The sequence below is a fragment of the Macrobrachium rosenbergii genome, chromosome 36, assembly GCF_040412425.1.
Source record: "Macrobrachium rosenbergii isolate ZJJX-2024 chromosome 36, ASM4041242v1, whole genome shotgun sequence".
Taxonomy (NCBI): Eukaryota; Metazoa; Arthropoda; class Malacostraca; order Decapoda; family Palaemonidae; genus Macrobrachium; species Macrobrachium rosenbergii.
In genome coordinates this window covers 6,428,224-6,442,044 of record NC_089776.1, presented here as the reverse complement: position 1 = coordinate 6,442,044, position 13,821 = coordinate 6,428,224, and the positions used below count along the sequence as shown (strand labels likewise).

Genomic DNA, 13,821 nt, shown 5'->3' with positions numbered 1-13,821 from the left:
CGAGACCACCAGGCGGCTGTACAGAAAAACTCGACTTGTTTTCTGTCTTGTTGCCACGGCCGGACTCAGTCTTGTTGTAACAGTAAAAGAAAGCAACAATAAGAGGAATAGTCGAAACAGACATTTGTCGCTACTTACAAAAGCGGAAATTCTTTTGGGAGAAATGAAGAATTGGGAGAGAATCACTTACCTCGCCATCTGCAACGAACAGACACTCGCCTAAAATACTTTCTTTATTGAATGTCGACGTAATGACGTGTTAGGTGCTGTGTAGCCAAGTAGGAGGATGAGAAATTCTCTTTAGAACAGAGGCCTAAACTGCCCCAAAATGGAGAACTGCATTATCTGCAAAATTTTCGAAATTGAGATATGCCCCCTATTGGGGTCGTAAAACACTAATACACAAGTTACTGTAGTTTCAGAATGATTGTCCAGTGCTTTATTTAGGGGGTCCCGTTTGCAGTATCTGCAAAATCAGTGGTAAGGCAAGGGAAAACTGCAGTATCTACCATTTTTCTCAGTACTGCACTTTTTCGAAATTGAGATATGCCACCCATTGGGCTCGTGAAGCACCAATACACAAGTTACTGCAGTTTCAGAATGATTGTTCAGTGCTTTATTTAGGGGGTCCCGTTTGCAGTATCTGCAAGATCAGTAGTAAGGCAAGGGAAAACTGCAGTATCTACCATTTTTCTGTTTTGTATTTTTGCAGATACTCTTCCATTTCAGGGCAGAAAATATTACAGGAGGAGAAAGGAATGCCTCATATATATCATTGTAGCCATGTCTAGAATGTTAGCAAAAAAACACCGTCCTTACTATTTGATTAATTTTCCAGGTGGGGACAAAGGTTATATATTTTACTTTAGGTTCTCTGAAGCGTCCCTTCCCTGGCTCAAGCTGACAACCCCTTTCATTCCATTTGCTGTACCTCCATTCATATCCTCTTTCTTCCATCTTGCTATCCACCCTCTCCTAACAGTTGTTTCATGGTGCAACTGCGATGTTTTCCTCCTGTTACACCTTTCAAACCCTTCTCTCTAAATTTTCGTTTCAGCGCTGAATGGCCTCATAGGTCCAATCGCTTGGCCTTTCGCCTAAAGCTTATATTCCTATTCCTCTATAATATATTAAACCTTTATTGCCTTGGCGAAGAGGTTACAGAATTTAAACAGTAAATTGATCCCAGATCCCACTTTCCTGCCGAGAACAACCAGATTCGCCGAACAGCAGAAGCACCAATATGCAGTAAATGTTTTGCCTCGCTGTCGAACTACTCCAAAGTTCCAGAGGTCCTTCATTCCTATGAACCCTATTCATGTGGAACAAGCCCACCATCAAAGGGGCCATTGACTTGAAATTCAAGAAGGTTCCAAAGAATATTATGGCGTTCATTAGGAAGAAGTAACATAGGTAAAGGGGAATACAGAAAGACGAGAGATCAGTTATGAGAAAAACAGATAAATTAACAAATAAATAAATAAACAGAAACGTAAGTAAATTATTATATCATATTTCCACATTCGCTATTTTGGTGTATGAATGTTCAGTGATCATTTTGTCCAAATGAATGTATGCATTGAATAGTAATCGTATATTGTAGCGCCGTTGCTTGCGCATACACAAAAGTACTAGCCCCTTAGGGGGCGTAGATTCCTGAGATGTATGATAATATTGCACCAGGCCCGGTTTTTTTGGCCATGCCCCTAGGTTAGGTTGGGTCAGTTCAGGTCAGGTAAGTTCAGTTCTTTGCAGTAATTTGGGTGTGGGAAACATAATGAGGTTATTTTTAAGAAAACTCTATGGCTAGTTTTTAAGATAAGGCGTCCCGCTTTTTCTCAGGGAAAGGTCTCGGTACTCGGTTATATCTAGGGGAAAATGCTTTAGGGCCCCTGTTGTGGTTTACCCTTTGCACACGTTATGGCAACACTGTGGTTTCTATGCCCTTAGCTCAGTTATTAAGTGAAGGTTATGGACATTGTTTTATTGCGCTGCGTGTTTCTTTTTCTTTTTTTTTTCTTTCTCAGTTTTATGAGAGAGATGTTAAACTACAGTATTGGTGTCTTTAAAAGTGAATGATTTTTTTTTTATCATTTTAACATTCAAGTACCTTTATTGGCCTCATCAGAGTCGCAATATTTGACCAAAGGTTTTTACTGTCAAGGATTATTATACGATGGCCTATGTTAGTAATGTTTATATTTTTGGAGGGGAGTAGTGCCGGCAGTGCACCTCATGCGGTGCACCGTAGGCATGACTGAAGGTTCTTTGCAGCGTCCGTTCCATGGCCCCTAGCTTTCACAACCCCTTTTCGTTTACTGCACCTCCATTCATATTGTCTGTCTTCCTAACACTTGACCCATAGTGCAGCTGTTACACCTTTCAAACATTCTTCACTGTCAATTTTCGTTTCAGCGCTGAATGACCTCATCAACATAGGTCCCAGTGCTTGGCCTTTGGCCAAAATTCTATATTCTATTCGATTCAAATATTCGTCACAGCTACTGAGAGACAGACATCCTGTACAGTCACAGCCAGTGACAGAGACACACTGTAGTACAGCCGTATCAGTACAGTCTTCTGTGATGCAACGGTGCTTGAACAGAATATGTCTGACCTTTGGCAAATCACAAAGGTACTCGTGAAAAGCCAGATATATCTAGACATTTCACAGCTCAGCAGTCTGAAGTGATACAAGCCAAGTAAGGAAAGTGATGCAAGAGATAATTAAAAGTTATATTATTATTATCATTAGTCAGTAGATGAAACCTGTTCATATGGAACAAGCCCACCCAAGGGGCCATTGACTTGAAATTCAAGAAGCTTCCAAAGAATATTTTGGTGTTCATTAGGAAGAAGTAAGAGGAAGTAAAGGGAAATACAGAAAAAGAAGACACTAATTAAAAAAGAAAAAATTAATAGATGAATAGATAAAAATGTATCAGAATGCAAGAAGAATAGTATTAGGGCAGTAATGCATTGCATTGTCGCTTGAACTTCTGAAGTTCCAATCATGTCTAGACATAATCGTGTCAGGTATCGTCACAGGCAATCTCTCTTGGCGAAAAGGGCCTTGAAGAAGCGCAGGTTTTGGTAATTTATTGTGTCACATTGCAAGGGCTCAGCGAGTTATGAAGGCATAAATTTTCTCATCTCACATTTAAGGGTTGGTCAACAGGTTACCCAAATCTTTTCACTGGGTTACTGATTCAGTGTTGTATAAGCGTTCACATGGCGTAATACTTGCGTAAAAGTTCAGTCTGAATACTGATGGACCATTCAGCCTTCTTCAGATGATTCTCTCACAATAGAGCCAGAGTAGGGAACTCTCTCTCTCTCTCTCTCTCTCTCTCTCTCTCTCTCTCTCTCTCTCTCTCTCTCTCTCTCTCTCTCTCTCTCGATTTCTTGTGATGTAGCCACACATATATAGTATAAGTAATTCTGTTACACCTTGCAAAAACCTTCTTACTGCCAATTTCCGTTTCAGCGCTGAATGACCTCATCATCATAAGTTCCAGCGCTTGGCCTTTGACCTAAATTCTACTGTATATTCTATGCTATATTTTAACAGCTCATAGTTGGCCTTCGTCGCCTTGTTGTGTATTTTATAATTATATAATGTATATATGTGTGTGTATAATATATACATGTGTCTATGTATGTATGAATGTATGGTATATACAATATCACTCGTCTGTAATATACCATCTAATCTGTTTCGTCTCCACATCTCGGGATAAAAATAAAAGAAAACATCTTAGTATATGGTAACTTTTATTCTACTGTTTTTCGTACAAGATTTCCCCTTTTCGGGTTATAAAATAATCCTAACGAAGAATCGATGCAGAGACTTGGAACCTATAAATAAAAGCTGTTTAGAGTTCAAAGATTTACTTGGAAGAAGTTAAGTCATTTATTTACTTATCCAAGATCTATTTGAAGTTCAGTGTCCGGTACAAAGAAAACGGTACTTGGCGGAATCACAGAAAACTAGACTCATGTATTACGAAGGGAGTTTGTTGCAAATCAACTCGTACCCCGTTGGGGGTGGCTAGAGCCTTCAGTTGCACCCCATGTGGTGCAATGTAGGCATTACTTAAGGGTTTTTGCTGCAACTGCTTTCATTCCTTTTGCTGTACCTCCGTTCATATTCTCTTTCTTCCATCTTACTTTCCTCAACCCTCTGCTAATAATTGATTCATGGTGCAATTGCTTTGAGGTTTTTCTCTTGTTACACCTTTCAGACATTTTAGTTTCCGTTTCAGCGTTGAATGGCCTTAGTTGCCCCAGTGCTTGGCATGTATGCCCAGTCTGTACATCAATCTATACGTGAAATCAGCTTTTTACATATAGTCATTTTTGATGTGAATAGGCCTATACATATTTTTTTAATGGAAATGCGGGAATGTAATTATGTGATATCTCTTAGACGAGCTTAGAAAGTTATTTAGGGTATTATTAAACCAAAGTGTTGGGAATTGCCTTGATATTTTCGATGCTAAATCCTGTTCTTCTTGTAATCGGTCTAGAAATACCTTTTTTTTTTTTAATTACATTTTTCTAGATTATTTTTTATTAGACTTTCCAGTTCTGGATTGAGTTTGGCTTCCACAGCAGCCTATAGTGTATAGTCTCCATTGAGTGTTTAGAAAATTGACTTATAGGTCAGAAGCTTTCAAAGTTATACCTGGGTAGTACTATCCTTCTTCAAAAGATGAAATGAGCGTGCTAGTACTTTTGGTTTATGCCTACGCCTCGCCTGCTCCCAGGTGCTAGTACTAAACACCGTTTGGTAAGTGTAGAGTAGACGGCCGCACGAAGATATCGTATAGGCTAATAATGTAATTTGTCGACCACACAATATAGAAATGGGTGTATATAATTCTCTCTCTCTCTCTCTCTCTCTCTCTCTCTCTCTCTCTCTCTCTCTCTCTCTCTCTCTCAAAATTTCTTTAAATATATGATGAACCAATCAACTACCGCTTGTTGCTACTCTCTCTCTCTCTCTCTCTCTCTCTCTCTCTCTCTCTCTCTCTCTCTCTCTCTCTCTCTCAAGATCTCAGAATGTTTTCAAATGTTAGGGTAAAATACAGCCAGAATTCTTATTTATGAAAATTGTCATATATTCATACAAGAATGAAATTTATTACATAAATGCTCACATTCACAGTGAGGGAATTTCCAACAGTCTTCCCGGCGTACTGTTGGCAGTAACAGGGTTCTATCTTCCAACATTCTGCCCGTAGCTGCGTTGGACGAAGTGCCGTCAGAGTAACTCATGCGGTGCACTGTAGGCATTACTTAAGAGTCTACAGCGTGCCTCTGTCCGCCCTCAGATCTTGAAAACTACTGAGGCTAGAGGGCTGCAAATTGGTATGTTGATCATCCACCCTCCAATCATCAACCATACCAAATTGCAGCCCTCTAGCGTCACTAGTTTTTATTTTATTTAAGGTTAAATTTTGCCATAATCGTGCATCTGGCCCCGCCATAGGTGCCAACAACACAGGCCACCACCGGGCCGTGGTTGAAAGTTTCATCGCTGCGGCTTTAAGTTTCATGGACCGTGGCTGTTCAGAAAACTCCATTGCGCCGAAGTTTCTTCGGGTGTCGAGCAGTTGGAACTTCGAAAGTTCAAGCGAAGATGCCATGCATTACTACCCTAATGCTATTCTCCTTCCATTTTAATACATTTTTATCTATTTTTTATTTATTATTTTTTTTTTTGCATCCTCTTACTACTTCCTAATGAACACCATAATATTCTATGGAAGCTTGAAGAATTTCAAGTCAGTGGCCCCTTCAGTGGGCTTGTTCTGTATGGATAGGGTTTATCTTCTGAATAATAATAATAATAATAATAATAATAATAATAATAATAATAATAACAAAGGGTTACCCTTCATTTGTTGTATCAACTTCTGTGTTGTTTGTTACAGCTGAAACTGTAAGGGTTCTGTGATCTCGTGCGGTTCCTGTAATGTTGTAGCCAAGGTTTCGAATATCATTACATTAAATTGTTCTTTCGGTTAAGTGTAATTATGTGGGATACCAGCAGTTAATTACTTTTTAACTTAACCTGCGGTTTCCCCAGCAAGATTTGGAGTTAATTACTTTTTAACTTAATCTGCGGTTTCCCCTGCAAGATTTGGCCAAATCGCGTTTGTGGCTGGGAAACTGGAAGGTGAGGAAGTGTCTTTGTATGTGTGTGTGTGTGTGTGTATTAAGAGTAAAAACTTGGCGAGATGGAACCTCTAAAATTGTCGTTTTTTTTTTTTTTTTTTTTTACATTTGTTCTAAAATGTTTGGTAAAGCCTTGCCTCCATATTCTTTGGAGAGCTAAAATTCCATCCCAGAATTGTTGGAATGAGCCGGGAAACTGACTAGTTTCTGGATTTAAAGGGTAGCATTTCTGTGGGTCCCGCCCTGCCCAATCAGTTTTAGCCGATAAGGGGAAAACTAAGAATTATCTTAGTCAATATGTTTGTCAAAAACTTTCCCCCAGATGCTGTGGAGGGCTAAGAAATGTTGGAATGAGTCATATAGCTTGTTGGTTCTGGATTTAAAGGGTAGCATTTCTGTGGGTTCCCTTTCCCCCCCTCAATCATATTTACCTGATAAGGGTAGAAAATAAGAATTATCTTAGTATGTTTGTCAAAGACTTTCCCCCAGATCCTTTGGAGAGCTAAAATTTCATCCCAGAATTGTTGGAATGAGTCAGGTCGCTAGCTGGCTGGTTCTGGACTTGAATGGTAGCATTTCTGTGGTCCACCCCAGTCAGATTTACTTGATAAGGGTAGAAAATAAGAATGATCTTAGTCAGTATGTTTGTCAAAGACCCTCAGATTCTTTGGAGAGCTAAAGATTTCATCCCAGAATTGTTGGAATGAGTCAAGATAGCTGGCTGATTCTGGATGAACAGGTAACATTTCTGTGTGGGTTCCATCCCTACCCAATCAGATTTTGCGGAGAAAGTAAAAACTAAATTATCTCAGTCGATCATGTGATAATGTTCCGTAAGTCTGGTGGTTCAATTTGCCGGGATTAGCAGCTTAATGCTAGCAGTAGGCGAGTTAATTATTAATATGTATATATTAGTGGTTGCCACCTGCAGGCATCTGACAGGGTATTTTGGTATACACACAATCTACATTGCATATGACAGTGTTATCCTACAAGGCACTATCCCCCTCAAATAAGGGACACCATACAAGTATTCCTAGTTTCCTTTCTTCTTTCATGTTAAAGGATACCAGGATCAGGAACTTACACTAGTGGGTTTCTCCTCCAACTTCTAACTTCAGGAAGCATCAAATCTTTTGGGCTAATGTTTGTTGACGATGATTGGCTTCTCTGCTCAGGCAAAGGGATGGACTGAGGCAGACCTGAGGCACCAGTGGTGGTAAAGGTTGAGTTTTCCTCTTCTGGGCCTGCAGCTTCCAAAAGAGTGTACCCTGGTAAAGGTAGCCTGTTAGAGTTGAGTGTTGATGCATTTTGGGGTTTAAGAGGCTTTAGTTTAGGAACACTGACTGATTTCAGTATTGGTTTGCCAAGAGGTATTTGATCCTTAACTTCAAGTGCACTTGTATGATTGACAGTTGTGTTATGTGGAGTTATATTTTTAACTTGAGGCCATTCGTTTTTACGAAAACTTCCATTTGTATGTTCCACTGTATTTGGTAGTGAAATGGATGTGTTTACTGATGGGTGAAGGGAAATTTGTTCTTTGTGTATGTTTTGTGGGGCATCAGTATCACTCCGGGGTAGTTTACTATTTTGTGATAGAGAATTTGCATCATTATTGACGATTGTTTTATTTATGTTTGTTTTTGATAAGTTACTTCCCATGACAGCTTGATCAGAAGTGAAGTTTGTACCTGACAGCTCTGTCTTGAATGTGTCAATAACTTTATCATTTGTTGTGTCACTAACATTACTTTGTGTTGTGTCACTGATATTATTGTTTGTTCTGTCACTGACATTACCTTGTGTTGTTTCACTGACATTATATGTTGTTTCACTAACATTATCTAGTTTTGTGTCACTGGCATTATTGTTTGTTGTGTCACTAACATTATTTTGTGTTGTGTCCATGATATTGTTTGTTCTGTCACTAACATTACCTTGTGTTGTTTCACTGACATTGTATGTTGTGTCACTAACATTATCTAGTTTTGTGTCACTGACATTGTTTGCTGTGTCACTATTAGTGTTTTTTGTGTTACTGACATTATTGTATATTGTTTCACTGACATTATTATTTGACGAGCCCTTTGATATATGAAAAGTATCAGCTTTCACATCTCTTGATACCTCAGATGCATGGCTGGAGTTATCATGGCGTCTTATACCATTGGTCTTGGCTGTACCCTCCATATTTGAAGTGGAATAGTTTGTTGAAACTTCTTGTGATATATTCGTTTCACTGAGAATCTGTTGATTACTCTCAGACAACGTAGATTTGGGAACTAAAGAGTCGTTACGGTGTTCTGTGATATTTTCTACGTTAGCCCGGTCTGTATCTAAGCTTTCAAGGTTGGTCAGGTTTTGATCCAGAGCTCTGTTCATAGTCGAGTTCTTTCCTTCGTGAACAATTAAGCTATGATTTATGTTCATGGGCAAAAATTGTGCTGTGCTTGAATTGTTTGTGCTGAAATACAGAACATCTCTTCCATATCTGCTTTGGAAAGGTTCATCAAGAGAAGTCGGCTGTGAAAAATAAACCGGTTGGCGAATGGTCTTCCTTGGTTGGTGTCCGGTATTGTTATGTAACTTTTGAATCTGGAATGGCGACAACAAGACCGTTCGATGTTTTTTAATGCTCTGAACATCGGGCATATCTTCGTCAGTATCATATCCCTCTCCGACAACAGGGTCGGTGTTGTCATTCACAGACTGAGAATCTGGTGTAGAAACTATTGAGGCATCAGTTTGCAATGCTATTGTGCTCAGTGTTGATGAGGAGGTGTCTTGTGAGATCTGGCGGGTGTCAGAACCTGTGTGTGATGTGGGAATGTTTGGGATGTGACTTTGCTGTATTAGTTGGTGAGGGTGGTTCCTAATTGGTATGACTGGCGTTCCAGGTCTAAATTGAGGGAGAAAGTGTGTTTGGAATTGGAGGGGAGGATGGACAACGTTGAAATGAGGAGGAATATGCCCATGTGTTGTTGCTGCTGCTTGTATTTGAGGGTGAATATTGTTTAAGTTAACTGGAGCTTGTACGAATTGCGGGTGAAATCGACCATTGTTGAGGAATTGGTTGTGTCCTACTAAGTGTGGGATTAACTGGGATTGTTGGTGAATAGGCTGGAAAGGTGATTGTATTTGATGCAGTAGGGGTTGCAGAGCATGGAACTGAGGTTGAATGAATTGAGTTGGTGGGGTATGGGCACTAGGTTCTCTTTGGTGAAGCTGAATGGCCGGGCGAGAAGAGAGTGCAGTAGGCGTATGGGAGGATTTTTGTTTGCCATCATGCAAGATTGTCATAGCTGGATGGGTTCTGGAGGGTATGTGTGAAAATGGATGAGGAGAAGCAAATGAAAAATGGGGAATTGGGGTTGGGTTGACTGGCACAAAATTAGGATGAGTTGGTTGTGGATTTGGATGTAAAATTGCCCTCCCTGTAGTCAAAGAGGGCACTGAGAAAGGAAATCTAACAAGTGGAGGATGAGGAGGAGGAGATGGTGGAGTAATTCTAAAAGGAGGTGGTATTTCTGTACTGGATGATAGCCCTTCGAAAGGCAAATCATTGTCAGTAGGTGGAGGTGGCGTGAATTCAAATGCAGGTGGTGCCGGTTTGGAAATAGCAATTAAAGTGGACTTGGGTAAAGTAGGTGGTGTATGGATAAAAGAAAATGTTTTTGGACTCGTTGAGAACGTCGTAAAAGGATTAGGTATTTGTTGAGGTATTGTGATTACAGGTGAATGTGGAGGGTTTTGTTTTGTAAACGAAGCTGTTAGTCTTGTGTCTACGAGTGGTCTTGCCGGCAGGTGTTCATTGGCAGTGTGCAAAATATCTTTCGGAATGAGGGAGTGATTGAAGCCTGTGAATGAACTAGTTAAATGACTAAATTCCACTTCATCATGGAATCTGTTGGGCGTGCTAGATAGAGATTTTCCAGAAGTGTCTTTGCTTATTGATGGCAGTGCACTTGGAGTTTTACGGTGGTGTCCGGGTCTTGGTGGGATCAGCGAAGGGGGCGGTGTTATTGGACCATTAGATTGAGGTCTTCTCACAGGGACGTGTGCCTTTGGTTGAGTTTCTTTTTGATGAAGGGTCTGTGTGCTTATCAATTCATTTGATGTAGGGCGTTTGGGAACCAGTGTTGTAATAGTGTGACCCCTTACAGGTTTGGGCTCATTGGATGGCGGAGGAGTGTCAGATTCAGAATCTTCATAGTAATAGTAATCATAATATTCGTCAGCGTAATCTTTTGCCTCGTTGATATCTTTTAGTGTTTTACCAACATTTTTATTCAGTGATTCAAAGACTACTTGGAAAGGATCGCTATTGTGATTGAAGGTTGGTGGAGGTGTTGGTGTTATAGGAGGCCTAATGTTTATGTTACCTGGCAGTGTTGGTCTAAATGGCCTGAGCTCAGCTGTTGATGTGGGATGAATTATGTCTGCTGGTCTGTTGTGATGGAAAGGCACTGCAACTGGTTTTGGAGTTAAAGGTGTAACTTGTTTTTCAGTAGTAGATGAGTGGCTCTTGAATGGGGAGAAGTCTACAGTGTGGAGAGGATGATGTGTTGGATTTGGATTGAAACTTGGAGGTGCTTGTTCAGTGTTTCTGTCAAATGAGGGCAGTGGATCCCTTAGGTGTTCATTTCCTTGGAATGTTTGTATTATATGTGTAGGTTCTTCTGGCTTATTCGGAAATTGTGCAGTAATTTGTTCTTCTGCTTCATTTACTTTTTGGGGTTTAGATGTGGTTATGAAGGGCTGTTGTAAAGCAGGTGATTCTGTTGTGAAAACAGATGCTTCTGTGGCTGGTATGGGCCTTTCTATAAAAGGGAAAGTATCTCCCAGCACATTTGGTGTAGAGGATATTGCAGTTGTTTCTTGTGTTGGTGGTGTTGATGTAAATATGTCTCTGTGTTGGTTATGAAGTGTTATTGGTGGTGGTTGTTGAACTGGTCTTTCATTTAGCTCAGGTTGCTCTGGATGTCCACCTTGAGACAAGTGGAAAAGATTGTTTCCCTCTACAGGGGAGTTTAGGAATGTTGAGGCTCCTTCAGGAGATGAATGTGGTGGAGTTGCACCGTCGAGGCTTTCAGTTTGTGCCGTTGATTTAACTTGGTGGAAAGATATACCCTCTGACAGAATTTTTGAAATGAATGCTTCAGGGCCATTTTGTGATCCTGAGCCTGAGTCTTGTGAGGCATGGTTGTGTGTATTTTGAAACATCGACAGAATTTTTGCAATTTCATCGGGGTTACCAGGTATGTTACCTGGTGTGGTATCTGAAAGAGGAGGGCCAGAACCTAAATGTTCCTGGGATAGATCTGATTTTGACGCCTCTGGTGAAGTATTAGTGTTTTGTATTGAATTTGATGGTTCAAATGGATTTTCAGGTGCATTAACCTCAGAAAATGGAATGTTCTGGGTGTCTGGTTGGGATTTTGTATGAGATGAAGGGTCCAGAGTAGGAAAGACTTTGTCTTCTTGTATAGTAAGACTATTGGGCTTTTGAATTATGGAATTTTGTGGAACAGCAAAATCTTTTTGTCTTGATTGTGTCACACTGTGGAATGCCTGAGGATTTATTTGAGGAAACGAATTCAGTGTTTCAATAATGTTTTGGCTTCGTAGTCCTGAATTCGATTGCATTGCTTTCCTGACCTGAAAAGAGATATTAGTTTCTAATGGGTGCCTGTTAGGGTCATTTTTGTTTCCTGTGAGCAATGCTAATTGTTGCAGTGCCTGAAGAAAGGCCCTGCGGGAACCGGGAAGTTCGGTTTGTATAGGGTTAGTGTTAGTGTAGGAAGACTCTTCATTACTAAACAGTGACTGCGATGCTATCGTTGACGGACTGGACGATAGGAGGAGTGTTTTAGGAGTTATTCGTTCTTCTTCTTCCTTGTCTACTAACACAACTACATTGTTAGTGTTGATGTCAGGGTTATTTTTAAGCTCCTCCAAGGCATTTAAGACAACAGGAGTTAGTGGCTTGCTGGTCCCAGGCGGAGGCTGCCTGTAACCGTGATCCTGGACGCGGACGTTGGGACTTGTGACCTTCTCTAGGTGAGCACTGGCGTGTTCCGTAACCGTTGGGGTGGTGTTTTCAGGCACAGCCACCTCCAATGTAGACGGAGGATTGTTGGAGTTTGTAGTGGGCCAGAACGGTTGAGCTGGGATGAGGCCCCGTTCACCCGGATTTGCCACGCCCACTAGTGCCGAAGGAATGCGGCCCAGGTGCTGCCCAAAGGAGAGGTCGACCACTGCGACGCCTGTAAAGAAAAGAAGTATGTGATGACTGCAGTCGTGATTTTGAACTGTAACGATTATCTAAAGTTCTTCTTTAGGTTTATTATTTTTATTTTCCCGAATAGCTTTCCTTAAGCATGCATTTCTTTTCAAGACACACACACACACACACACACATATATTAAAGTGAAGAAGTATAGTGAAATAGTTGCCTAAGTGCTTATACAGGCTATTATTATTATTATATTATTATTATTCAGAAGATGAACCCTATTCATATGGAACCAGCCCACCAAAGGGCCCATCGACTTGAAGTACAAGCTTCCAAAAAAATATGTTCAGTAGGAAGTAAGAGGAGGTAAAGGGAAATACAGAAAGATAAGATCTCACTTATTAAAAAAGAAAAATGAATGAATTGAAATGTATTAAAATGCAAAGAGAATACTATCAGGGCAGGCTGGGAATTTCAAAATGTTACAGACTTGCTTGGAAAAAATTATTTTTTAAGTAGGAGATAAGCAGTGCGAGATGTTACCTGACAGATCAAGTCTTCTTCTTACGACAGAAGTAGAATGATGTTGACATAATTGAAGAGAAGAGTAAAGGATGTTATTTAATGCAGGATTTCTAGTCAGATATCTTATGTTCCCTGGACCACTTAATATTTAAGCTGATGCAACGCTGTTAGTTGAACTCACAGTAATGTTTCATCACACTCTGAGAAATCTAACGAGGTGTATAGTCTTTCTTGAGGGAATCGTTCAGTCCATAAAGGCTGAAGGCATCTCAGTGACTCTTTCAGCCCATGAAGGCTTAAGACGTCTCAGTGAATCTTTCAGTTCATGAAGGCTGTAGGCGTCTCAGTGAATCGTTCAGTTCATGAAGGCTGAAAGCGTCTCAGTGATTTGTTCAGTTCATGAAGGCTGAAGACATCTAAGTGAATTGTTTATTACTTACGATTGATTGAAAATTGCGTAGTTTTAGTTTCTGAAAAGATAACTGTTGTGCCGGCTTTGTCTGTCCGTCCGCACTTTTTTCTGTCCGCCCACAAACCTTAAAAACTACTAAGGCTAGAGGGCTGCAAATTGATATGTTGATCACCCACCCTCCAACCATCAAACATACCAAATTGCAGCCTTTTAGCCTCAGTAGTTTTTATTTTACCTAAAGTTAAAGTTGGCCATAAGTTTCATGGGCCGCTGCTCATACAGACAGCATTATAACGAGACCACCTACAGATAGATCTATTTTCGGTGGCCTTGATTATACGCTGTAGCGGCTGTACAGAAAACTCGATGGCGCCGAAGAAACTTCGGCGCATTTTTTACTTTTTTTATTCAACAAAGTATCAGTTCATATTAAAAAAATAATATATGTCTTGAGTAGTTTCTA

The 13,821-nt window shown here is 40.3% G+C and overlaps 2 protein-coding genes across 2 annotated transcripts in view; one reads left to right on the top strand and one right to left on the bottom strand.

Annotated features, from left to right (window-relative positions):
- LOC136856578 (RING finger protein 17-like) overlaps window positions 1-13,821 on the top strand; it is a 122,303-nt gene that overhangs the window by 40,677 nt on the left and 67,805 nt on the right. The gene's annotated exons all lie outside the window — the stretch shown is intronic.
- Window positions 1-13,821, bottom strand: part of LOC136856537 (mucin-2-like) — a 33,759-nt gene that overhangs the window by 14,184 nt on the left and 5,754 nt on the right. Inside the window, exon 2 of the mRNA XM_067134379.1 lies at window positions 7,293-12,452. Within this exon, the coding sequence (XP_066990480.1) occupies window positions 7,293-12,452 (5,160 nt within the window). The remainder of the gene's footprint in view (window positions 1-7,292; window positions 12,453-13,821) is intronic.